The sequence below is a fragment of the Elephas maximus genome, chromosome 12, assembly GCF_024166365.1.
Source record: "Elephas maximus indicus isolate mEleMax1 chromosome 12, mEleMax1 primary haplotype, whole genome shotgun sequence".
Classification (NCBI taxonomy): domain Eukaryota; kingdom Metazoa; phylum Chordata; class Mammalia; order Proboscidea; family Elephantidae; genus Elephas; species Elephas maximus.
Window position 1 is genome coordinate 85,521,524 of NC_064830.1, and position 25,343 is coordinate 85,546,866.

General features: G+C 42.0%; 1 protein-coding gene across 1 annotated transcript; it reads right to left on the bottom strand.

The window, feature by feature from the left end:
* Nucleotides 1-4,372: 4,372 nt before the first annotated feature.
* Nucleotides 4,373-24,440, bottom strand: ZKSCAN2 (zinc finger with KRAB and SCAN domains 2). The gene is made up of 7 exons (XM_049903463.1): nt 23,371-24,440; nt 22,017-22,203; nt 19,424-19,515; nt 18,954-19,080; nt 15,445-16,128; nt 12,998-13,489; nt 4,373-10,030 (listed from the first exon to the last, which is right to left on the bottom strand). Exons 1-7 carry the CDS (start codon nt 23,773-23,775, stop codon nt 9,108-9,110), a joined length of 2,910 nt encoding a protein of 969 aa, XP_049759420.1. The 5' UTR covers nt 23,776-24,440; the 3' UTR covers nt 4,373-9,107.
* Nucleotides 24,441-25,343: the final 903 nt, after the last annotated feature.

Genomic DNA, 25,343 nt, shown 5'->3' on the forward strand with positions numbered 1-25,343 from the left:
AGTTTACAAATCAAGTCAGTCTCTCATACAAAAACTTATACACACTTTGCCATGTACTCCTAGCTGCTCTCCCTTTAATGAGACAGCACACTCCTCCTCTCCACCCTGTATTCCCTGTGACCATTCAACCAGCTTCTGTCCCCCTCTACCTTCTCATCTCGCCTCCAGACAGGAGTTGCCCACATAGTCGCATGTGTCTACTTGAGCCAAGACGCTCACTCCTCACCAGTATCATTTTCTGTTTTATAGTCCAGTCCAATCCCTGTCTGAAGGCTTGGCTTTGGGAATGGTTCCAGTCTTGGGCTATCAAAGGGTCTGGAGTGTTATTGCCTTTATCTTTATAAATCTGATCATTGAACATCTGGAAGTGAACATGTTAGAATGATACATCAGCAAATTACGAGTTGCAATATTGTAGGTAGCACATATTACTGACAATAAGATGTATTAAAAAAAAAAAAAAACCAAAACTGATGGTCTTAAGTGCAGTTTGTTCTAACTTGAATCCGTTGTAAGTCAGGGACTATCTGTCTGTGTGTGTGTTGATAGATACATAGATATAATTGTTGTTCTGTGCTGTGGGGTTGATTTCAGCTCATAGCGACTTTATAGGACAGTGCAGAACTGCTCCGTAAGGTTTCCTAGGCTGTAAATCTTTACAGGAGCAGATTGTCAGGTCTTTTCTCCCACGGAATGGCTGGTGGGTTCGAACTGCCAACCCTTCAGTTAGCAACTGAGTGTTTAACCATTGTGACCACCAGGGCTCTCTCTCTCTCTCCACACACACACACATACATACATACATACATATATATATATATATATATATATAAACCAAACCCAGTGCCATCAAGTCAATTCCGACTTATAGCGACCCTATAGGACAGATTAGAACTGCCCCATAGAGTCTCCAAGGAGCATCTGGAGGATTCCAACTGCCGACCCTTTGGTTAGCAGCCATAGAGCTTAACCACTACACCACCAGGGTTCCCGTGTATAACATATATATAGTATTTACGTATAATATTGATAGATACCATTTATCGAGTATTCACTATGTGATGTGCCAGGCACTGTACTGAATGCTTTACACGCATTCCCTTATTTAATTCTCACAACAATCTGATAAGGCAGTGCAGTGAGTTGAAGAGTGTTCCTTCAAAATTCATGTCCACTCAAACCTCAGAATCTGACCTTATTTTGAAATAAGTTTTTTTTTTTGTAATAGGGTTTTTGAAGATGTAAATAAGGTAAATATTGAGATCAGATCATAGTGGGCTGGGCCCTAAATCCAATGAGACTGTCCCTTTAAGAGACAAGAAAGGCTATCACCCAGACACAGAGAAGAAAGGCATGCAAAGATGGAGGCAGATATTGGAGTTAAACAGACACAAGTCAAAGAATGCTGGGAGCCACCAGAAGCTGGAAGAGGCAAAGGACTTACCCACTGAGACTTCAGAGGTACCACGGCTCTGCCGACACCCTGATTTCAGACTTCTGGTCCCAGTAGTGTAAGATAATAAGTTTTAAGCCACCAAGTTTGTGGCAATTTGTTACAGCAGCCCTAGAAACTACAGGTAGGTGCTTTTATTACTCTCATTTCCAGAGGAGCAAATGGAGATCCCAAGAGATGCAGTTACCCAAAGTCACAGAGCTAGTAAATTCATGGAGACAATATTCAAGATCACGTATGCTGGACTGCAGGGTCCATACTTTTCATCATCACACTTTACTGTTTCTGAAGAACATACAATATTGTATCTCTTGCGTTGTCTCCTACCTGCTTCTTGGTCCCACATTAACAGGGAGACAGAAAGACATGCATTATAGCTCTCCTCACTCTTAACTTGCAATTGAATTTCAAGTCCTGGTCTTCAATTTCTAGACTATAAACTCTTGGGAGCAAGATCCATGCGAATTCATCTTTGTAACTCCACATTAGTGCTGACTGTTAGGGTAGGGGCTCGGTTAGTATTTGGTGATTGAATGAATGGCATAGGCTGAACCCCACGACTCCCAAATTTATTCTGACCCTAGAGGTAGATTCTGGAATTGACCTGGATCACCTAAATTGGCCCCCACCCACTTCCTGGTTTTTCAGTAACAAAGATGTCACAGGATTTTAGGATGTTAGAGCTAGGAACTCTATTATAGTAGTAATATTAGTGGCTAGGAGTTTGGATTCTGTGAAAGATCTGATTTCAAATTTCAGGACCATTACTTTTTTGCTGTATGGACTTGAAGTGGCTATTTTACTTCTTTCAACTTGAGCTTCCTCATCTGTAAAATGGAATTCTCAGAATGTTTGTGAGAATTAAGTAACATATTGTTTGTAAAGCCTTAGCACTGTGCCTAGTACATAGTAACAGCAGAACCCGTTAGCTCTCATATTCCTTGTCTTCCTCTAATCAAAGGGCTTGCAATTTATGGGTATCAGAATTATGGCAAGAGGGTGGAGTTTTGGCAAGGAGTTTGTAAATGTATTCGGCATATATGTATTTACGCAGTCAGCTGCCCTTATAGAAGGGTTCTTGGGCCTGCCAAGGTGAAAGAGTTTGGAAACACTCATCCTGTCCAACTCCCCAAACCAAGAGGCTAAATAATTCAACCATGATCATACAGTGATCTAGCTGAAGTGCTCCATTAGAATCTAGGATTTTGGACTCACAGTTTGGTGCTCCTTTGCAACAGGCACACACTGCTCCTGACCCTCAGAATACAAATGTTGATTCGTTTATTTTGGCAGAATTGGTTTGAGTCCTCACGTGCCATGGCATTGGGAATCCTAGTATTGCACCCTTGCATCTCCCCCGCACCAGGTTGTCCAAAATTCCTAAAGAAATCCAAAAAGGAAGTGTACTAGTCTTCTACTTTCAGGTGGGGAAGAGTCATGTTTACTTTTTAGTTTGCACGCACTGCTGCTGCCATTCTCCTCCCTGCCACATTGTGTCGCTGTTGAGAGCTGGTCTTCACAGATGGTACATGCTGTAGCTAAGTCACACTTGCCCAGATCTCTGTCCAGTCCACAATGGCTTCTTCAAAGAGGACATCTTTATTGACAATTTCACTCTTTCCATGCCAAGCTCAGGCACACGATCCACGAGCTCTATGCTCATGTTTCCAACAAACTTTAATGTCAAGTCCTTTCAGGTCCCTTCTCTCTGCCCCTAGAATAATTTCCCCCAATGACATTCTCCAGAATCTTACTGCCTGAGTGGGTTTAAGCATTTGCCTCTCGTGGAACCCAAAGCCATTGTTCCTCCTCCCAAGTCCCTGGGACCCATCTTGGAGTTTGAAGGTTGTGACCAGCTATGTTCCTTTTAGTGCTTGCATTTACTCCCCTCCCTGTCCTGGACAATAAAATCTAATTGCCTCAATTGATTTACAGGAACTGAAAATTGTCCCTTAGAGATATTTGTTTTCCCTTAGAGATTTAAAAATCTCTCACCCAATTCCCAGACCTGAGTCAGTTCACTAAATCCCCATAAAGGAGTGGGAGGTCAGGTAACCTTGTGGAAGAACCCTGTTATAACACTGCACATGAATTTCGTTGAGCCTTTATCTTAGCTTTTTCCAAAAATATTTGTGGCCGTTGACTCAAGGAAAATACCCAACATAGTCAGGGACTCTTAGATACTGACTGTAAGCAGTTAAAATTCTTGAGGACACTGAGTATTATTGTGGACTGCTGAAAAGAGTGGAGGCTTATGAAGCCCCAGTGACAAGTACACTTTGCCTGGAACCCACCTCGTATTTAGGTGCACTGGCTTTCTAAACCAATCTAGAGGTTCATCCTACAGTGCCTGAGACTACCGTTGGAAAATATATCCTCAGCAAGTGGCAAAACCTCTACGTTGACTCTCTGACCCACGGAGTTGGATGTGTTATAAGGACTACGTAGAAGCCAATGGAACTTTTTGTTTCTACTAAAATAGTAAATAAAAAACAACCCTGTATCCTTGAACTCTTGAGCTTTGTTTGCCATAAAAGGCTGCGAATGGGTGCCTCAACCAGGAATACATGCACTCTGAGCACCCAAGGCTAACTCTACCTTAGATTAGAGCCAGCCATTACTTGGGGCAATGGCGGTGACAACTATCAGAGAACTGCTGCACAGAAACAGCTGTGAACTTACAAAAAAATTCCTGTTAGTTGTAAGGTACAGCAGTGAACTGGAAAGAGACTGAAATATTTTTTAATTAGCTACATACCAGGATCAGTTTTTATTAACCTCTTGGATTTCTTTTCCCTTAATAGAAAGACATCTTCAAATTATGGCAGAAATCAACGGGAAGTCATTTATTTCAGACATTTATTTCACATACGAGTTTTCAAGACATCTAGTCAACATTAATACAAAACAAATAAGACATACATTTATACTTGGTCTTGGAATGCATTCAGACAGAGGCAAAAGTTTATACCTACACAAGTTAACCAGACATGCCTTCCATTTGGGACTTCCCCAGCTCCCTCATAGTTTTGTCACTGGGCACCAGACCTCACAAAATAATCTTTCTTTACTGAAGCTACCTGCATTGGCTATTGAGGTGTCTTGGGGGGTGCGTGCTGTTGAACATGAATGATTTGTCTGTTCTACTTACTCCTGGACTGACTTTGCTGTCACAATATCCCTCTTCCTAAAGTATGAGATTGGTTCAGTATGGCCTGGATGCCACACGCAAGGGTGAGCCAGGCCAGATAGCCTGGTCTTAACCTCTTCTTCATCTATACCATGCATCCATAGCCTCATGAAATACTACAGCCCAAGCAGTCTTGACAATCAAGTTCAACTTATCTTCAGAAGAGGAGCTAAGGCCTAGAGAGAGGCTCTAATTTGTCAAACACCACTCAATAAGTGGTAGTGACAAGACTAGAACATGCCTCTCTTGGCTTCTGGTCTAATGTTCATTTCACCATAGCAGGCTGCCTTTGGCTGTTTATGTATGAAATTTTCCTTTTTTAAAAAAACTAAGGTCTCCTCCCAGATGAATGAATTAGGTTGTAACTGAAATAAAATCATCAGTAAGAATTGGAGGTATGATGCGAGTAAAAAAGCAAGCCCAGGCAGGAAATACAAACCTAGTTTCCAAAGTGCTTTGGGTAAGTCAGGATATAGAGTGTCTATTTATTTATACCTCTTTTCAAAAATAGGATTTGAAGCAATTTCTAAAGAAATAAGATAAAATTAATAAAGGTTTTAGGTAGTTGGTTGAGGTGTGCTGTAGGTTTTGTTGAGCTTTCCAGCAGACAGGACACAGAAAAGCAGTAGGTTATTAAAAAAATCACAGTGTTTTTAAGACACAAACTTTAAAAAAAAATGAAACAGAGCTTTCCCTGGTACTAAGATCTGGGAGGGAGAAGCGGGGAACAAACTAACAACAAGAAAAAAACCTTTTCTTACAGATCTTCGTAAAGGTAATGTTACGTGATGTACCAAAAACAAACAAAAAACCCCAAAAACCCTAACCTGTTGCTGCTGAGTCAGTTCCAATTCATGGTGACTCCATGTATTTCAGAGTAGAGCTGTGCTCCATAGGGTTTTCAGTGGTTATAGGGTCATTATGAGCCGTAACTGACTCATTGGCAATGGGTTTCATCTTACCGAAGCACATATGGGTGGATTCAAACTGCCAACCTTTTGGTCAGTAGTCAAGCACCATTTGTGCCACCCAGGGACCTTATGTGATATAAAAGACACATTAATCATATAATATGATTATTCATATTGACTGCAGGGAGACATGTAGCTTTGGTCTAAGAAGGTGGGTAGAACCTTCTACTTCTAAACAGAGACAAACTTCATTAAGTCACTTTAATACATGTCCAAACAGCCCATTTACAATTAGGAGTACAAATGCTGCTGCTGTTAGGTGCCATCGAATCAGTTCTGACTCACAGTGACCCTGTGTACAACAGAATGAAACACCGCCTGGTCCTGAGCCATTCTCACAATCACTGCTATGTTTGAGCCTACTGTTGCAGCCACTGTGTCGATCCATCTCGTTAAGGGTCTTCCTCTTTTTCACTGACCCTCTATCATGCATGATGTCCTTCTCCAGGGACTGGTCCCTCCTGGTAACATGTCCAAAGTACATAAGACTAAGTCTCACCATCCTCCCCTCTAAGGAGCATTCTGGCTGCACTTCCTCCAAGACAGATTTGTTCATTCTTCTGGCAGTCCGTGATATATTCGATATTCTTTGCAACACCATAATTCAAAGGCATCAATTCTTCTTCAGTCTTCCTTATTCGTTGTTCAGCTTTCAAATGCATATGAAGTGACTGAAAATACCATGGCTTGGGTCAGATGAACCTTAGTCCTCAAAGGGACATTTTTGCTTTTTAATACTTTAAAAACATCTTTTGCAGCAGATCTGCTCAATGCAACGCCTCGTTTGATTTCTTGACTGCTGCCTCCATGGGCACTGACTGTGGATCCAAGTAAAACGAAATCCCTGACAACTTCAAGAACTGTCAAGAAATCTGGCAGACAGGAATACAAATAGTGAACCCAGTTCCACCTCAGCTTCATCCTAGTCATTTGAGAGTTAAATAGAATACTGATTCCACTGGACATGGAATAGACCTTGAACCTTTCCTGTCACTGGGGGTATGAGAGACAGGTACACAATGCAATTTTAGGCAATTCAGAGAAACTCTTTTGCAAGTGAAGGTGATTTTCTCATGATTGAAGTACTGACTTCCTGTAACTGACATGGATGTAACTGGCATTACTTTTTACTACAATCACTTCCTCTATATATTGTAACTTCCTTGAGTCCAGGCACCATGTCCTCTTTTTCATTTCTGTATCACTGAACACATTGGATGGCCTTAGATATAACAGTGCTTAATAAATTTTAATAAATATTTATGGAGAATGACATTTATGCTAGGTCAGATAAGAAGATCCTCAACAAGGTGGACTGACACAGTGGCTGCAACAATGGCTTTAACACAGCAACAATTGTGAGGATGGAACAGGATCGGGCAGTGTTTCGTTCTGTTGTACATGGGCTCGCTATGGGTCAGAACAAACTGGATAGCACCTAACAACAACAACATGAATAAATCATCTACTTTTGTGAACCATGCTTTTATATATTTAACAATCCTGTGTACATATTACTAAGTGATGATTTCTACTAACGTACATCTTCTCTAGAGTTGGAATTCCAGAAAGTCTACACAATATAAGCACAAGCCCACAGGCACCACACACATCTTACTGTGCTAGGTACACTACCAACATGAAGCTGCACTTACTATTAGAAGTCTATAATTTAGACACATAGAGGAAATCAACCTATTCAGACATGAGCAATCATAATAGTCCCAACAAACATAAATCAGAAACATTCATCTATATTTACCTGAGTCACCTGCATTCCGACAGGCCACACCCTATCCTGGCACCAGAAGTTTGATTTCTTTCCACAGTGCCCACCTTCCTTGGTACTATGTTGAACAGGTTTATAAAGATCCCAACCTACTCAAAAGAGACATGAAGTCTCCAGGTATCTTAAGGTAAGAAGTATTTGACAAAGGAAGATCAAGAGAATAATCTACATACAGCCCTGACTCTGGTTATCTTTCTACTAAACTTACGGTGTTTTTCTCCCCAAAGTCTGTCTAGCTTACCTACTCATTCAAGGCATAAATGCCACTGGCCTCACCTTGAAGCAACCAGACTGGGATGACCAAATTCCCAGGTTTCACCTGTAACTTACATAAAGGAATTAACTATCTCACCATCTGAACCCTTCCTTCAATATTTACTGGGATAGCACCATGGGGTTATCAAAGAGATTTTCACACAAACAGGCAAATGAGGAAAACAAAAACAGTGTTCTGGATTGGAAGTTTCTGGAAATATTTTCACTTTCACGCAATGAGCTATAGAGTTATATACTCAGTGCTCTACAGTTAGGTTTATAACCCTATGAACAGGACCTGGAAGGCTCAAAAACAGAGACTGGTATATTTAACAGACTGTCTTGGAGGTGAGGGTCTGGACTGAGGTGCCTATCTGACCTAAAGGATGCCTACGGAGTCCAACCGGTCTTAGTTGTTTCAGGTCCTATCTCCCTTCCTCCTCTCCTCCCTAGTCTTAGAAACATTACTATATAATATTACACTGAGGTATGAGGTAGGAGGCATAAAATACACCAACTTATCAGTCTTGTTCTAGGTAAGAACCAGAGAAGATACAGGGTAGAACTAGAACGTGTATGCAATTCTACTTTATCCTGATGAGACACATCATGTGCATGCAACCTATTCAATCTGAGATGGGCACAGTATTTCAGAAAGTCAGATAAAAGCACCCAAAACAATTAAGAGGTAAGTGTAGGACTTATGAGAAAAGGTAAAAGGAACTGGGATTACTTATAGCACGGAGAAGCAACAGCCGAGGGGATTTAAACCTTTAGGTACTGGAAAGGTTAGTATACGAAGGGTGGTGGGTGACCAGTTGCTTCTCATCTCTATGGAGGGCACGGCATTAATAACATGATCTCAATGACAGTACAGGGATTCTACCCTAGCTATCTGGATCAACTTCTTGACACAGAAAAGGTACAATGCAGCATGTATCTGCAGGAAGCTATAAAATCTTCAATCTTCTTTTGTGGGTATCTTCAAAACCAAGATGAACTTGACAGAGTCCTGATCAGACTCGTGAAAGCTCTACCCAAACATAAAACTCTGTGATTGAGTTGGACCCAGAATCTCATGTAGTGTATCATAAAAAATACTTTCAGCACTTTTTATCTCCTTGGAAATAACTCTTACACTGAAGGATCCTGAATGTTGCTAGAATTAGCAATCCAATAGCAGTGGCCTCATCATTATGAAGATAATTTTATTCTGAACTCAAGACCGTATGACTTCTCCACTTTATTAAAGGAGAAGTGGAGACACATAGATGGAGAGGAGCAGACTGATGAAGTTAGAGGCAGAGGTGAGAACAGGATCCAAGTGTCTAGTTTATTTATATTCTCAAGTTTATCTTGGGAATTACACCTTGGAGCTAAGAAAAGATTGATTCCAATAGTGAGATTAGGGAAAATGGCTAAAGGGACATTTCGGAAGTGAGGAGATCATCATGAAAAGGTTTTCCTGAACTCATCAATCTTTCCCTTATGTGTGTTCTCTGGGGAATACACGGATGAAGGGTATGGCAGCTTTTCTCGCATATGAACTTCCCGGTGTTTGGTAAGAACAGAACTCTTATTGAAACGTTTACCACATTGGACACATCCATAGGGCTTCTCTCCGGTGTGTGTTCGCTGATGTTCTCGAAATCTTGTACAGTTATTGAAACTTTTTTCACAATCTACACATTTGTAGGGATTCTCACCAGTGTGGACTCTCCTGTGGGTGCTGAAATGAGAACTGTTGGTAAAACTTTTCCCACACTCCCCACACTGATAAGGCTTCTCACCTGTGTGGGTTCTCTGATGTATAATAAGACTTGAGCTTTGACTGAAGCATTTTCCACATTCTCCACATCTGTAGGGCTTCTCTCCTGTGTGAATTCTCTGGTGGGCACCAAAATTTGAGGAGTCATTAAAGCTTTTCCCACAGTCAAAACATTTAAAAGGTTTTTCTCCTGTGTGGATTCTTTGGTGTCTAATTAGGCTCCTGCTTCTACCAAAGCTCTTCCCACAGACACTGCACTTATAGGGATTTTCCTTCTGGTGAGTCATCCGGCACATAAAACGAGCACTCCTGCCAAAGCTTTCTCCATATTTGAGAGGTCTATAGGGTCTCTTCCCCATGAAAGCCCTCTGATGCATTACAGCTTTCCCTAAATCTCTAGGCTGAGACACCAGCTTTCCCTGTCTAATTCCTTGAAAGTTTTCCCATTGTCTTCCTGAGATGCATTCCCTTTTGTGATATTTACCTGGATCAGTATACTGGGAAACAACCCTTTCAGACTTTTCTATTAATGCCCTGTGCTGTTCCAGGTCCTTATATATTGCCTGTGTTAAATCCTCTTTGATGCTACTTCCAATTTCAAAATCTGAAAAAACAAAAAGACAATAAAAATGTCACACAATTCCTGTATTAACATAGAACAATTAACACGGCCTATAAGGCTCCATAAGTCCCTGGATGATGCAAAAGGTCTGCGCTCAACTACTAACCTAAAGGTTGGCAGTCTGAACCAACCCAGTGGCACCATGGAAGAAAGGCCTGACAATCTGCTTCCATAAGGATTAAAAAAAACTGCCAAGAAACCCTATGGAGTAGTTCTACTCTGTAACACATGGAGTTGCCGTGAGTTGGAATAGACTCGATGGTAATGAGTGTGGCTTTTTTTTGTTTACAAGGCTCCATATGCTATGGTCCCTATCTGCTTCACTGGCCTCATATCCTGTGACTCTTCCCTGATTCATTACGCTCTATTTTCTTCCAGTTTTATGAACAGGTCAACCTCTTTTCAAAAACACCCAATACACTGCAGGCCTTCAGAAATGTTTTCTGAATTAAATTATAATCCAAGTCATTATCCCCATCCACATCCTGATTACATGTGAACAATTTAGCTTATCTCCCTGAAATTATACTCAAATTCATCCAATTTTCATCATTTCACATCCATACTAAATTGAACTATAATATTGTTTATGGTAGATTCTAACCAAGTCCAAATTCTTCAATGGACTTCTAAGTTCATCAATATCTAATCGAATCCTACTCAAGAGTATTTCTTTCTTTTCTGCAAATGTTTCCGTCACTTTGTTTTTTCTGGATGTGTCACACATAGACCACACTCATTCAAATTGCAATTCTCACTGTTCGTTAAAATTGGAATTATCTTCTCACTCTTTCATCTAAATCCCACAAATGCTATAAGGTACATCTTGGATCCCATCTTTTCCATTAAGTTTTCAGAACAGAGCACATTAATACTGAAGAGACAAACGCTTTGGAATTAGACAGCTCTGGTTCTGATCCCATTGTGGTCACTTATTAACTGTGTGATTTTTGTATTAACTTTTTGTAATGGAAAATTCAAACATGTAAAAAAGTAGAGAGAATAGTATGTTCAATGAACTTCCATGAACCACTTACTCGGCTTTAACAATGATTCACTCATGGCCCATCTTGTTTCTTCTTTATTCCTATACACTATGCACCCTCTATCCAGGCTATTTTGAAGCAAATTTCAGACACTGTATTATTTCATCCATAAATATTACACAAGCTGTGTGACTTTAGCCTAATACTGCCTTGTTCCTACTGCCATTTTCAACATCACTTTCCTTCCACATATTTAGCTGAAACTGCTGACATCTCTCAATCCCACATGTAGCACTGCAGCATGGGTTTGGGGGAGCGGGCAGCCATTACTCAATCTATTAAGTAAAAAGCTCTAACAATGATGTCTTTTCATTTAGCAGTAGTTCTTTTGAAGCATTCTGACTGGATCCAACATTGTTACTGGATTTAGAGGAAGTCACAGTCTTCAAATTGGCTCACCTAGAGCCCGATGACTTGGCTAATTTGATGACAGGTCTGGGGCTCACCTTAAAAACAAGATTCACAAGAGATGGTACCAAAGGACTTAGTTTCCTTAGGGGCCCAGTGTGTATCTACTGGTAGACATGTGGGCATAGGGAAAGTATGAGAGAATATCCAGAGTTGTCTAATCAGGGTTAAGCAAGACTTAATAATTTCAGCCTTCAAACTACAATTTTCCACATAAACACCATCAGAGAGCAAATGTATGGGCTTCCTTCGCTAATGTAAATGGACATAACTTTCTCTTGCTGGGTTTCAGTCCACAATCAATCCAGTCAAAGCAGACCCACTTGTTCCAAGAAATAAGTACTGGACTGTATCACATACTCATATATAAACTGAAGGTTTAACACAGTGCCATAGAAAGATCCCTGTTTTCCAGGAGCTTACCAACTACTGGGAGATCTTAGGACATATAAAGTGTTGAGTGCCAAAAGACAAAGTATTATGGCAGTTGAAAGAGAATGGGGACATGTAGATATGCCAAGGACATTCAGGGTGGAGGAAACAACATGCGTTAAGGTTTAAATGTGAGGAATCTTAAGGTATGCATAGGAAATATCAAGTGGCTTTGTTTTGAATAAGCACAGAGTGTAGGGAGAAAATAATGGGTAATGCTAGAAGGGTGAAATGAGACCAGATTAGAGATGGCTATGAAACTTGAATACAAATTTGGATGGGGAATAGTGGTTTGGGGACTCTTATAATAGTCTAGGCAAAAGATAAATGCTGAGCCAGGATAGTGGCTATGTAACTAAAGAGGGGACAGACAGAAGTGATAGCTGGAACAGTTGAGAAAACATGCAACCTGACCGGTTACAAATGATGAGAGAGGGGGTATCAAAAATACCTCTAAGGTTTTAAGTTTGGATGAGCTGTTGGGGGATATAGTTAAGAGCCACAATGTGGGAAGAAAGATGGTGATTCTAGCTTTGATCACTCTAAGTCTGAGCTGCTGGTAAGATGTCCATTCGGTGCTATCTGGCAGTCAGTGGAAATGATGCAAGTGGAACTCAGGACCAGCATAAAGTCTCTCTGTTATTTCCCTGTCTATCCTTTTTCTCAATGTGTATCACATGTAACTGTGAGACAGTCCTGTTTTGAGCTTACGGACACATCTCCTTCATCCAACTTTTTTTCTCATGTATAAATTCCAAGTCCCCCTCTCACCTGCCCAGTATTCCCACAAGATATAAGAAACTGTCTGACCTATACAGACAAAAACTGACACTAAGATCCCGAAGACCACGCTACCAGAATATAAGCTCCTTACTTGAATGGAAGCACCATGAGAACTGGGACTTTGTTTCATTCATTGCTGAAATCCCCTGGTCCTCAAATACTACCTGGCACAAATATTTGTTGAATGAATGAATGGTCATGAGCAATGTGCCAGATCTACTGATTTTTCAGTAAATCATACCTGCTTCTGTTTAGACTAAAACCCCTTAATGAGCCTTACCACTTGGGGTTTGCAGTAGACCCGTAGATCCCTGGAATTCTGGCTCTTGTTCAATCTCCTCCTCACTCATTCTTTCACTGCCAGAATCTTCTACTATTGCCTCCTGTGAGGTCTCCTCAGGTTCCCAGCCTACAGGTTCCTGGTGTTCAATCTCAATATCCCCTCTTTCTTGCCTTGAGGGTGACGGGACTTCTTTTAGGGTGTTGCTGGAAGGGGCAGATACCCGTGAGTTAATTAGGGCATCCATCTCCTTGTAGAATGCACAGGACTCTAGCACATGGCCATTTTTCACTTTGCGGTAGCTCTTCTGTAGGCTTTTGAACTTGGTCCGGCACTGTTCAGGTGTCCGGAGGAAGCCACACTCTCGCAGCTGTTCAGCCACGGCCCCGTACAATTTGCTCTTCCGATGACAGGCTTGAAGTGCTTCATAAAACCGAGTCTCACGGAGGATATCAAGAAAAGTCTTGGTTTCCTCGTAGCCCCAGTGCACACCTGTCATTCAACGGTAAAGTTCAAAGATGTAAGAAAAGGAGTCTGTAGCCTGTATACTACATACATTACAAAATATAAGGGGTAAAAAAAAAATTACATTCACTGTAGCAACAAGAACTATAATATTCCTAGTTATTAAGCTTAGCAAGAAATAAGAAGGTCTCTATAAAAAATCTGTATTTTATTAAAGGACATAAAAGACCTTAAAAAACAGAGATGCTATGTTTACGAATAGGGAGATTCCAGTTGTACAGATAACAATTCTCAAACGAATCTATAAAATAAAAAATCCTAATAGGATTTTTTAATTGAAACTGATAAGCTGAACTTAAAAGTTTACTTGGAAGAATAAAAATGCAGGAAAGTCTCCAAATATGCCATTCCTACGGTGATTAACTGAAGGATCTAGTTGTCTAGAAGCAGCCTTTGGAAAATGGCTAGGAACGCTGGACTGGGACGCCCAAGAAAAACTTTTTCTCCCAAAGTTCCTAGCACTTCTTTCATCAGTTTTCCTTGAAGAGGAGAAATACGTCCAGAGCAGTTTTTGTTACCATTGATTCCTCTACTCTGAGAGATGCAATAATCTGCAAGACAAGCAGATACTCTGTTTTTATAACAGAATAAAACTTTTCAGGACACCTCTCAATACAGTTTGTTACATAGGCTTTTTGTGTGTTTTTGTAATCTGCAGTAGGAAAAGTCATTTCTATCCTCTCACTGGTTGGGCTTTTCCAGTCCTATCACTGTGTCCCCATACTTGAAGTCATCCCAAGAGCCTCATCCTTACGTCTATGGATTTCCAGATTGGATCTTTTTTATCAGATCTGTTTTTGGGTGGGTATTATCCTGAGTATACTCCCAGCTCTCTTTTCCTGATTTATTTTTCCATTCTAAGAACCTATCATTTTTTCATAAGCTAAAGTAGAAAAACATTACTAATAAGTAGAAAAATATTACTAATAAGAGTGATACCAGGCAAAGTTTTTAGCATCTGTAATGTGTCTGTGCCAGTATTTTCCCACTTAACACTAACAACAACCCTGTGGGGGAATTCTTAGTCCTATTTTACAGATGAGAAAATTGATGCTTAAAGTTGTTGTGATGTATCTACTGTCACACAGTATTAACGAGCAGTCTCTGTGTTCTTATATTTAAGATGTACCTCTTGTAAGAGACACAGGTTTTTTTTTTGTTTTTTTTTTTATGTCTGACCATCTTTGTCTTTTAAGTTTATAATTAATGATATATTTGGATTTACAGCTACCATCTTGCTATTTGCTTTTCATTTGACCCATCTATTTTATGCTACTTTATTATTCCTGGTCGTCTTTTAGACTAATCAGAAATTTCTATTATTTCATTTTTCACTTTTTTAACATGTTACAATTCTTTTATTGATTATCCTAAAGAATGCAACAATACATTCTTGCCTTATTACAATTTAATACAGCTGATTGGTTTATGCCAATTCCCAGATAATGCTAGGCCCTTAGAATACTTTAACTCCATTTATCTTCTTTCCAGTAGGCCCCAAGTACTCAAAATTCATGCTGAGCTCTAAAATAAAAAATAAACAGACCCTCCCTCCAAAAAAAAAAAAACAACCCCCACCACAGCTACTCAGTCTGTTATTCATATTGCACTGGGAAGCAACAACAGATAGCCTCAAGTATTTTAGTTACATGCCCGTATCATAATGCTAAGTGGCAAGGAGTACTTGATGGCACTTCCCAGGTTTGCTCACTTCTTTTTTTTTTTATTAACTTTTATTAAGCTTCAAGTAAACGTTTACAAATCCAATCAGTCTGTCACATATAAGTTTACATACATCTCACTCCCTACTCCCACTTGCTCTCCCCCTCTTGAGTCAGCCCTTTCAGGTTTGCTCACTTCTTATCTACCCCTTTTTCCATATGGAGTGAAACTTCATACCAGAAAAAAAGCACAAATCTTACCACTCAGGTTTTGAAACAAAACAGGGGCACCACGAATTTTGGATTTCCGGATTAATTCAACGCCCATCTCATCACCATCAGATTCTTCTGCTGCTTCTTCCTTCTCTACCAAACGAATCTGTTCTTTATTTCTGATAACAATTCTTTTCAGTCTGGGGAGAGAGGCCATCTCCTTTGGCTTATCAGAGGATGAAGCATAGGCTGTGGGATTCAACAAAGCATCCATGTCCTCAAAGAAGGCACAGGGTTCGAGAACGTGGCCATTTCTCACTTTTCGATAGCTCTTCTGGAGACTTTTGAACTTGGTCCGACACTGTTCTGGTGTTCGGAGGAAGCCACATTCCCGCAACCATTCAGCCACAGCACCATACACCTGGCTGTTTCGGGGACAAGCCTGAAGTGTTTCATAAAAGCGGGACTCTCTGAGAATTGCAAGAAAAGTCTTAGTTTCCTCATAGCTCCAATGTACGCCTGCTATTTTTTCATCTTCTAAACCCCACTGTTGCTGCTCTCGCCACGTTTTTCCTGCATTTCTTGCAGGGATCTGAACAGCATGAACTGACTTTTCCTTGATGTAGTTGCTTCGGAGGATATTCCTCTTATTAGAGGAATGAAGACCTCTAGTCCATGGCTCCTTTCTCTGCTCCAATCGGGCTATCTTGCTAGAAGTAGACACTGAACTTCCTACAGTAAGAGAAACATTATTTCATGCTAGACATAAGGGTCATTACTGCATGCCACAATTTTCTGCTGAGCCTGCTCTCCTGGACTACTTATTCACACCTATCCTTTAAAGGTCTTATCCAATTTACTTCTCTCCTCAAGCCTTCTCCACCATGATAGTGCATACTGTAGTTACTCCTATAGGACTTCTTTGGCCCAATCATCTGACAACATATACTATCATTTTACTTTCCATGTATGTACCACTTACTTCCCCAGCTAGGCTGGAAAGCCTTTGAGGGTAAGAACCATGTATTATTTTATTACCTTTGTTTTTTCTCTTAGTACCTAACATAGTTTAAGTTCAAAATACGCTCCTAATCAGCGTTTATTTATAAAATAAAGTGTGCCTGTATCTGCTCCCCCTATGTTCCTACTCCCTGCCCACAGATACGCATACAACCCCACATATCAGGAATATAAGAGATGAGAAATCAAGAATTCTTGGAGGTATTCTGGCATGATTAATAGAAGAGATGTAAGAACAGGGAAGCAAATTGAGAGTTTGTTTGTTTACAGTACTGCAGTGATCGACACGTCTTAAATGTGAATCCTGGCTCCACTACTTAGTTCACTTTTTGACCAAGGGAAGTTTCTTAACCTCTCTGAGCCTTAGTTGCCTGGGGGATAATAACTGTGTATTCAAAAAGGTTCTGGGAAGATGAAATAAATGATTATCTATAAAATGTCCAATGTCCAGTAGGTATGTAATAAACTTGTTTTCTTCCCCAGACAACGTACAAACACGCTTCACGGAATTCTCCTAAAGAAGCAGCATCAAATAAAACCCTTTCTGAAAGAACCCTGGGGATGGAGATTTGTTCTTTATTTTTAGTGAGGGAAGTAGGTGTGGGGGCCATGGGGAGGCAGGTGCAAACTCTATAAGGAGGAGGCAGGCAATGTAAATTAGTGAGGAGGCTGGAGCCGGAACCCTGGACAGTTCAGCGTGTGCCCTTTATTCACCTCTGGCCAAACTACTGTTAGGTGGGAATGTGGCCTATGATATCTGACTTTAGATGTTTCAAGAGATACTGGGAATTCAGATTTATAGGCTAATTTTAAATTAAAATACCGTGCAGGCCAAAAATAGGTGTGCAGGCCTGATTCAGCCCATGAGTCCTTAGTTTGCAATCTAAGATAAAAGACAGTAAAGGTGTCTTGGAGCCTATGTCTTCCCATACGTGAAATGAAGGGATTTAGCTAAATCTGAATTCTCAAAGCGTGGTCCCTAGCCCACTAGTGGCAGAGTTTCCCAAGCACTCTAATTTAGCAATTTACTAGGTTTGGATGCTACATGATCCAAGAGTTTAATGTGTAAATAGATGGGCAGATGGTTGGAATGTGTGCTGTTTTGGGGAAGAGTGCTTGCTATTGGCGCGTCATTAATGTCACATTAAGTTGGCCATTTCTTCAACTGCTTTAATTCCTTTCTAATTCTAAACAACTGTTGGTTTATCTGTAATCTATTCAGCTTGATGTAGTCCATTTTATAATCTCTATATATTAGTATCTACACATAGCACTGTCCAATAGAATTTTCTGCAATTACGGAAATATTCTGTAATTGTGCTGTCCAATACACCTATTAAATACTTAAAACGTAGCTACTTTCACGAGGAACTGAATTTTTAATTTTAATTAATCTAATAAAATATCTACACGTGCCTAGGAGTCCTGGTGGTGCAGTGGTTTACAGCTCAGGCTGCTAACTAAAAGGTCAGCGGTTTGAATCCACCAGCCGCTCCTTACTGCTAGGACAGAGTAGAAATGTTCTACTCTGTCCTATAGTGTCGCTATGAGTCAGAAGTGACTCAACGGCAATGGGTTTCGTTTGGTTTTTGGACATGAGGCTAGTGGCTATCCTATTTGACAGCACAGGTCTATAGTATCTACGGTGTGTATTTATAGTATTTATAGTGCGTACAGTATATACAGTGTGCAGACTATCTGTAGTGTATATAAAATTTAAATTTATAAGTAGAACTGTCTTGTAGCTCATATATGAATCATACATATCCCTACTACTAAAGCAGACGTAGACATAATCCTCCAAAAATTTGCTTGTAGAGACTGACACTTAAGTGGTTCGTGTTGCCTATAAATTCATGGTATTTTACAACATGCTACCAAGGTTATTGTATTTAAATTACTCTTTTTCTTCTGTTTATAAAATTTTCATTCACCCAACAAACGTTTACCAGGCACTCACCATGTGTCAGGCACTGTAGGAGATGTTGGGGTTACTGTGGTTAAACAAAAACAAACTCAAAGAAGACCTTGTGACTTAATGGATCTTTTAAGTTTAGGCTCTTAAGTAATATAAATATGACAGTCACATATAACACCTCTCCAATTTTTTTAATCACTAAATTGTATACATCTATGTATATACATTGTGATCAATAAAAATTTAATCACTAAATTGTATATATCTACGTATATATATGGAAACCCTGATGGAGTAGTGGTTAAGTACTACAGCTGCTAACCAAAAGGTCGACAGTTCAAATCCACTCTATGGGGCAGTTCTACTCTGTCCTATAAGGTCGCTAAGAGTCGCAATTGACTTGATGGCAATCGGTTTTTGTGATGTATGTGTATATATATATATTTTTTTTTTATTGGAAAGAAGGATGGGTGAAGTAAAAGGAGATGGATAAGTGATTACACTAGACAACACATAAAGGTCCTTTAAGTGCTAACACTTATAACTATTTTATCATCAGTAGAGATGAACGTATTAGAAATCTTCTAAGCTTTGATTTGAAAAGGGAAAGGATTCTTACCCAAGGAGGCCACGTTCCCAACACTCTCCTTCCTGATCTCCCGGAAGAGGTCTCTGTGAGCAGGAATCTGATGCACACGCTTTTTGTAGGAGAAACCCCTTGCCACATGGGTATCTTTCACTGGTCCCTGTAACAACACTGATACCAATGACTACCAAGATAACTGCATGGATCTTCTAAGGATAAATGATCATGGGTGAAGCATAAAAGAGCCCTAGGACAGAGCTGAAATCAAGCAACCTAGAGCATATTATGTGCCAAATGAAACAGAGAACACTATAAAGAATCCTAAGAGAGATGATTCAGCAAGAAGCCCCATTACTCAGAAGGCTGGGTCCAATCTTTTCCAGAAAAAAAATAAGGGGAGGAGGAGTTCCTTGGAGGAAGTACAAAAGTTTGAAAAGTGTGAAGACAGGAAATTAATGTGACTGAACACTCTAGGAGGGCCAGAGAGAACAGTTACAATTTACCTGGGATCCAGCCGGAAGACGGGTGGTTGTCACTTCCTGGTCTCTGGTGTTCCATTCATCAACAGAGGCAGCAACCCAGGGAGGAGGCTGAACTGTGAGAAGAGAAAGAAACAGTGTCCTGTTCTTGGCTCTATCATTCATACTGCTTCTCCTCTTAATAAATGAACACGTGGAAACGACCAAGAAAGACAAATCAATCATTTTCTCAGTGCAATCAGTACAATGCCCTAAACCATGGTACCCTAAGCCAGGGCTCATAAACTCAAATGCTTTCAAGAGTAAGCAAGTAAAGTACATGATGAAAGGGGCCAGAGAGGGACTGTGGGGAACTTGAGATTGCATGTCCCATTGAAAGGGCGCAGCCAATGCTGGCTCCAGCTGATGCTCCAATGTGAGACTATGGCCCAGGTATAGCCAGAGTTTCTAATTTTTCAAGAGAAGCCAGAAATCTGGACTTTTATGTGACATTTCAAAATCTTAAACTTTAGAAACTAAATAAATTAAAAAAAAAAACAACAACAAAAACTCTTGATAGGTGAAACAAAAGAAGCCTGACTTGGCATGTGGGTTATCAGTTTGTGATTTCTAGCATAAGTAAATCCCCTATGAATGAATACTGCCCTAAAGGACTTAGCATACATAGTACTGGGCACTACAGGAAAATACACCCCTCTAAGAGTAGAAGAAGGCAACCTGAGTGGTGCTAATGGTTAAGTGCTCGACTACTAACCAAAAGGTTGGTGGTTCAAATCCACCCAGAGGCACCTCGGAAGTAAGGACCGGTGATCCACTTCTGAAAGGTCACAGCCTTGAAAACCCTATGGAGCAGTCTGCGCACATGGGGTTGCTATGAGTCGGAAATGACTCGATAGCAACTAACAACAAGAAAGGTGGAAAGAAAATATATAAACTTATATACAATGTAATCTATATAATGCAATCTGTGGTCTAATGTCTATCTTGGAACTCATCATCTGGGAAGAACTTACAAAAGTAAATTTCACTTGGGACCGAGAACTCAAAAGCTTGCTCTGAGACTTTCCACAAAGGCAAATTGAATCGCCACCTTCATATATGGCTGAAATCATGGGTCTTCCTTGAGAATAAATTCACCTTTCTGAGCTATCTATCCCTTAAAGTTTTCATCCTCCCCATCCCCCAGTAAGCACTTCAACAGAACAAACTTTTCCACTTTAGAAATTTCTTATTGCCCTGAGATGGTAAAACCCAGAAACACCATAACAAGTATTTATCAGACTAAATTCATCAGCTAAATTATCTGAGGGCATCTAATTCATGTGAATATGACAGCTTTAATGCTGATGAACATACACTGGATAATTCAGAAACCATTAATGTTTGCAGTGAATTCTACTATAATATGATTTGGGGGAAGGTAAAGAGATGGGGTATAGTAGTGAATCTTGCTCCTCAGTCAGAGGCTGTATAAGTTTGACGTTTAAAAGTAACTGTGCCATCACAGAAGAAAGGAAATTAACATTTATCAAGCACTGTTATAGGAGCCCTCGTGGTGCAGTGGCTAAGTGTTCGGCTGCCAACAGAAAGGTCAGTGGTTCGAAATCACCAGCCGCCCTGTGAAGAAAGATGTGGCAGTCTACTTCAGTAAAGATTTACAGCCTTGGAAACCCATGGGGCAGTTCTACTCTGTCCTACAGGCTCGCTATGAGTTGGAATTGACTTGACAGCAATGGGTTGGGGTTTTTTTTGGCATTACACATTGGCCTTTTTTCAATGCCTCATTCAATCTACACTAAGAACACTTTTATAGATGAGAAAATGGAAACTCTGAGAAGTTAAGTAACCTGACCAAAGCCACGCAGATAAAAAATGGCAGAGCTAGGTTTTAAACCCAGGTTTGACTGCATCCAAACTCTAATCTGTTACCCTTTGCACATTAATGCCTCTTTTTATATTACTTGCCTAAGATCACATAGCTAGACAGTGGCAGAGGCAGGATATAAACCCAAGTCTTTTCACTGCAGATCTAATGATCTTTCCATTCCTCCAAGTCTGATACCGCACCTCAGGGAACAAAGAGATCACTATGGACTGGGAAGGACAGGGTGTTTACTTCCTTGTATTTGACTTGCTTTATGGCTGTCTAGGGAAGCTATGAACATCAGTGGTCCCTTCTCCATGAAGTCTTACTGTTTATCCCTTTCGTAGGCTACTTCTTTGATGCCTCAACCTGTAAGTTAATTTCTGGAAATACATGTCTTACTTCCCTTTCCAACAGCTTCTCAAGTTGTTTACATCAGCCAAGAACATATATACAAACACACATGACAAGACTAAAAAATATAGGCTGATTGTACAAAGGAGATTTGTAAATAACACTACTCTACAAGACTTCAATGCCAGCCTGAACAACTTAAGTCTCCCCATCTTTAAGATCTTTTTTTATGCTGCACATTTCTCAACTCTTGAAGCTAAATAAGTCTTCCTCTGTAACTAATCAATGTATTTTCTAATATGTACTGAGAGCACCCTACTCTGAGCAAGTCACAGTGTTAGGGTTACAAAATAAATCTACCGTGGTCTCTGCACTAGGCATGCTCTGAGTTCTTCTTACCATTCTTGGGAAAGGGCCGATGCTCTCTTTTACGGCTCAGCTGTTCCTGGTGTCCTGAGTGGAGGCTTCCAGCTTCTTCCAGGGACACCACCCTGGGCTGTGTCTCCACCTGCTCTGGCTGGAAGTCTGCCACCTCCCATGCTGCTCCAAGTGAAGACTGAGTCTCTGAGTGCACAGGACTGCTGACCTAGGAAATAAGTCCAATACCATAATGGAAAGAAAGAAGAAAAGAGGTTGAGATCAGGGTCAAATTCCCCCAAGAAAGATATCAAAGAAGGGTAGAAGATGTGAGAAAGAATGAGAGCACTGAGTTAAGAGCACTGTCCAGAGGTTTGGGCAGAAGAGGGGAATACTTCTTACTAATAGAAAAGAAATATATAGAGAAAAATCTGTCAGGAGTGAAACACAGAACCTCCTTGTTATTAGAATAGATATCATTTAAGCCCCCTATCTCCTAGGGCCACAGAAGAATAAAAGTCATGAGAATACAAATATACTCACTAGTGAACTGAAAATTTATGAAATTAATTTCCACTTAAGACATCTAGTATCCATCCCTGACCAACACAGCAACCTGCTCATAGATCTTTACACAGTGCAAATCCTGCACAAGGTGATGCAAGATTCCATGAGGTTTATGAAAAGGATGTTGAAAAACAACTAGAAGAGCATGCAAATTGACAAATGAGGATCTGGCAGTAAAACCAGGGAAGAGTGACAAGGATGGTGACATTGACAGACACTTAAGAATACACAGTCTAGAATATTAAAGGATTCCGGAGGACCCTGGGATAACTGATAAAATCCTTGCTCTTTTTTTGAAGGAGCGAGAGGGCACAAAAATAGCCATCTTTAGGATCCAACTGCCAAAGTCAAACCCTGTGAAACATAACTAACTGTACCGTCTCTCACACAATTTTATCAGGAACAAATCAAGGATTTAAAACAAATACTTTATAGGTATAACTACTTCATTTTATTTGCAAGGTAATGTTTCAACCACACCACCTTTTTTTCTCTCTCTATTTAATGTGAAATTTTGGTCCTCATTTTTAGTGGATTCACCTTAAACCTGTTGCCGTCGAGTCGATTCCGACTCATAGCGACCCTATAGGACAGTGTAGAGCTGCCTCATAGGGCTTCCAAGAAGTGGCTGGTGGATTCAAACTGCCTACCTTTTAGTTAGCAGCTGAGCTCTTAACCACTGCACCACCAGGGCTCCGATTCACTTCAAGCTTCTTTTACTCGAGCCATTTATCATTCCATAACCAGCGCTTCCTGGAACGCTTTCCTGCCCATCTGCTTATCCCACTCCCTGCTTTCTAAAGGCAAACATTTGGGAAATCCTTCTCACCTGCTGCCTTAGTCTTCCAGTCTCTTTCTCCAAATGTACCACCAGGGCCACTGCTTCCTCTCCGCTTTCCGGACACTGCTTCTGTGCCCACGCCTGAATCTTCTCCGGTAAAATGGTGAGAAACTGCTCAACCACCAGCAGCTCGAGCATCTGCTCCTTGGAACGCATTTCTGGCTTCAGCCACAGGCAGCAAAGTTCCCAGAGTTTACTGAAAGCTTCATGAGGTCCGGTCACATCCTCGTAACAGAGTTGCCTGAAGCATTTGCGAAAGGTCTCAGACTCGGAGCCACCCGATCCTGCCATAACAGACTCCGATGCCCACTCGGGGTCCTTTTCCATCTTCATTATTAGGCACCCCTCAACCTCCAGGGGCACGTCGATCTGAGGGTCCAGCGCTGCAGCCATGCTCCAACTACAGGTTCAACGTCACGTTTCGCTTCAAGAGCTCCCGTGCTTAATGTTCTTGCAAGTGTGGGAAAGCAGGGCAGTAAAAATGGCACGGTCAGCAGAAACCGGGTACTCCCGGCTGATTCATTCTAGGCCCTTGAAAAAAAGACCGTGTACCCTAAGGTCCAAAAACCCGACCTCTTCTCCAGACAAGAAGTGTCCCCGCAATGTGGTTTTCCAGGATGCATCCCCTTTGTAGTGCAATGTCGGAAACAGGGAAGACCGAGAACTGGGAGAAAATCAAGGAGACTGAGGAAAGGAGGGGCGGGGGCAGACGGCCCGGCTGGGAGGGGGGTGTGTCAGCTGCCCGGGTTTGGGCTCCGGGAGGCGAGGCCCTGGGTGGGTGGGGCCGGATGGCCAGGCCCCGCCCGGCCACGGGTTCGGGTCTCGGGTCACCGTGGCGCGCCCAGGCCGCTGCGGGTGTCCGGTGGCGGCCAGCGGTGTCCAAGACGGGCGCCGGCCTCTTGCGGGCCGACGGCGACCCGGGAAGTCCACGGGAAACCTCCGCACGCTGGAGAGAGGTGCGAAGCAGTCCGCCCTTGAGGGCAGAGAAGCCGCGGGGCGAAGACCGGCCTTTCCAGGGGCCGCTGCCAGCTCCTCGCGCTCTGCCTCGTCCGCTCGGTCCGCAGAGTGCGCGGGGGGCGCTGGGAGCCACGGCCACGCATGCGCTTTCCGCGTCCGCGCGCCGAGGGGTTGGAAGGGCGGCTTTCTCGCGGGCGAGGGGTTCCGGGGCGGGGCGGGGGGGCGCTCAGCGGTAGATTCTCGCGAGAGCGCGCAGCGAAGTGACTGTCGCTGAGGTACTTTAGGATGTGGGGGGACGCGGGAGTAACCTCCTCGGGGCGGAGGGACACCGCGGGAGGCAAGTGGACATTTAACCAGTGATTTTTGGAACAGTACCAGAAAGGGGAGGTGGGAGTCGTTCCTTAGCCGGGGAATCTGGGAAGAGGTGGCTTCTGAGGCGAAGCTGCTGTGCTGGAAAGGAAGCGCAAAGTCCTATCTGGAGGCGAAGAAGGACGCCGGGAATAGGGACTCCTTTGCCTGCGGAGGGACAAGGCGGAGGAATCGTGGTCTTGGCGGAGGGGCTATTTTGGCGGGTCGTATGCACGATGGGGACACACCGCCAAGCGTTCCTCGCCTCGTTCCGGGTCCCGGGGCGGGGCGGCCGGGTGGGGGGCCTGTGAATGGTCCTATCCCGCCGCCGAGGTGCAGCGCAAAGACTTTTCCGCCTTTGGGGGTTCGTAATTCCCCCGGGCTTTGGCGAGGCTCATGTGACCAAATACAATCAGGGCAATCTCTGGTGCGGAGTCCATGCGGGCAGACCCTGGGTTTCTGCCTCCTGGTGCTCCCGGGGAGTGCCGTCCAGGTCTTCAATCCCTGTAAAACTAGGCGCCGGCTTGCTCGTAATTATGGCCATCATTCATTCATTCAGTCAGTGTTTATTGAGCACCTACTAAGTATGCTAGGCACCGTTTAGGCGCTTGGCGTACATCAGTGGACCAAACAAAAATCTCCGTTTTTAGGGGGCA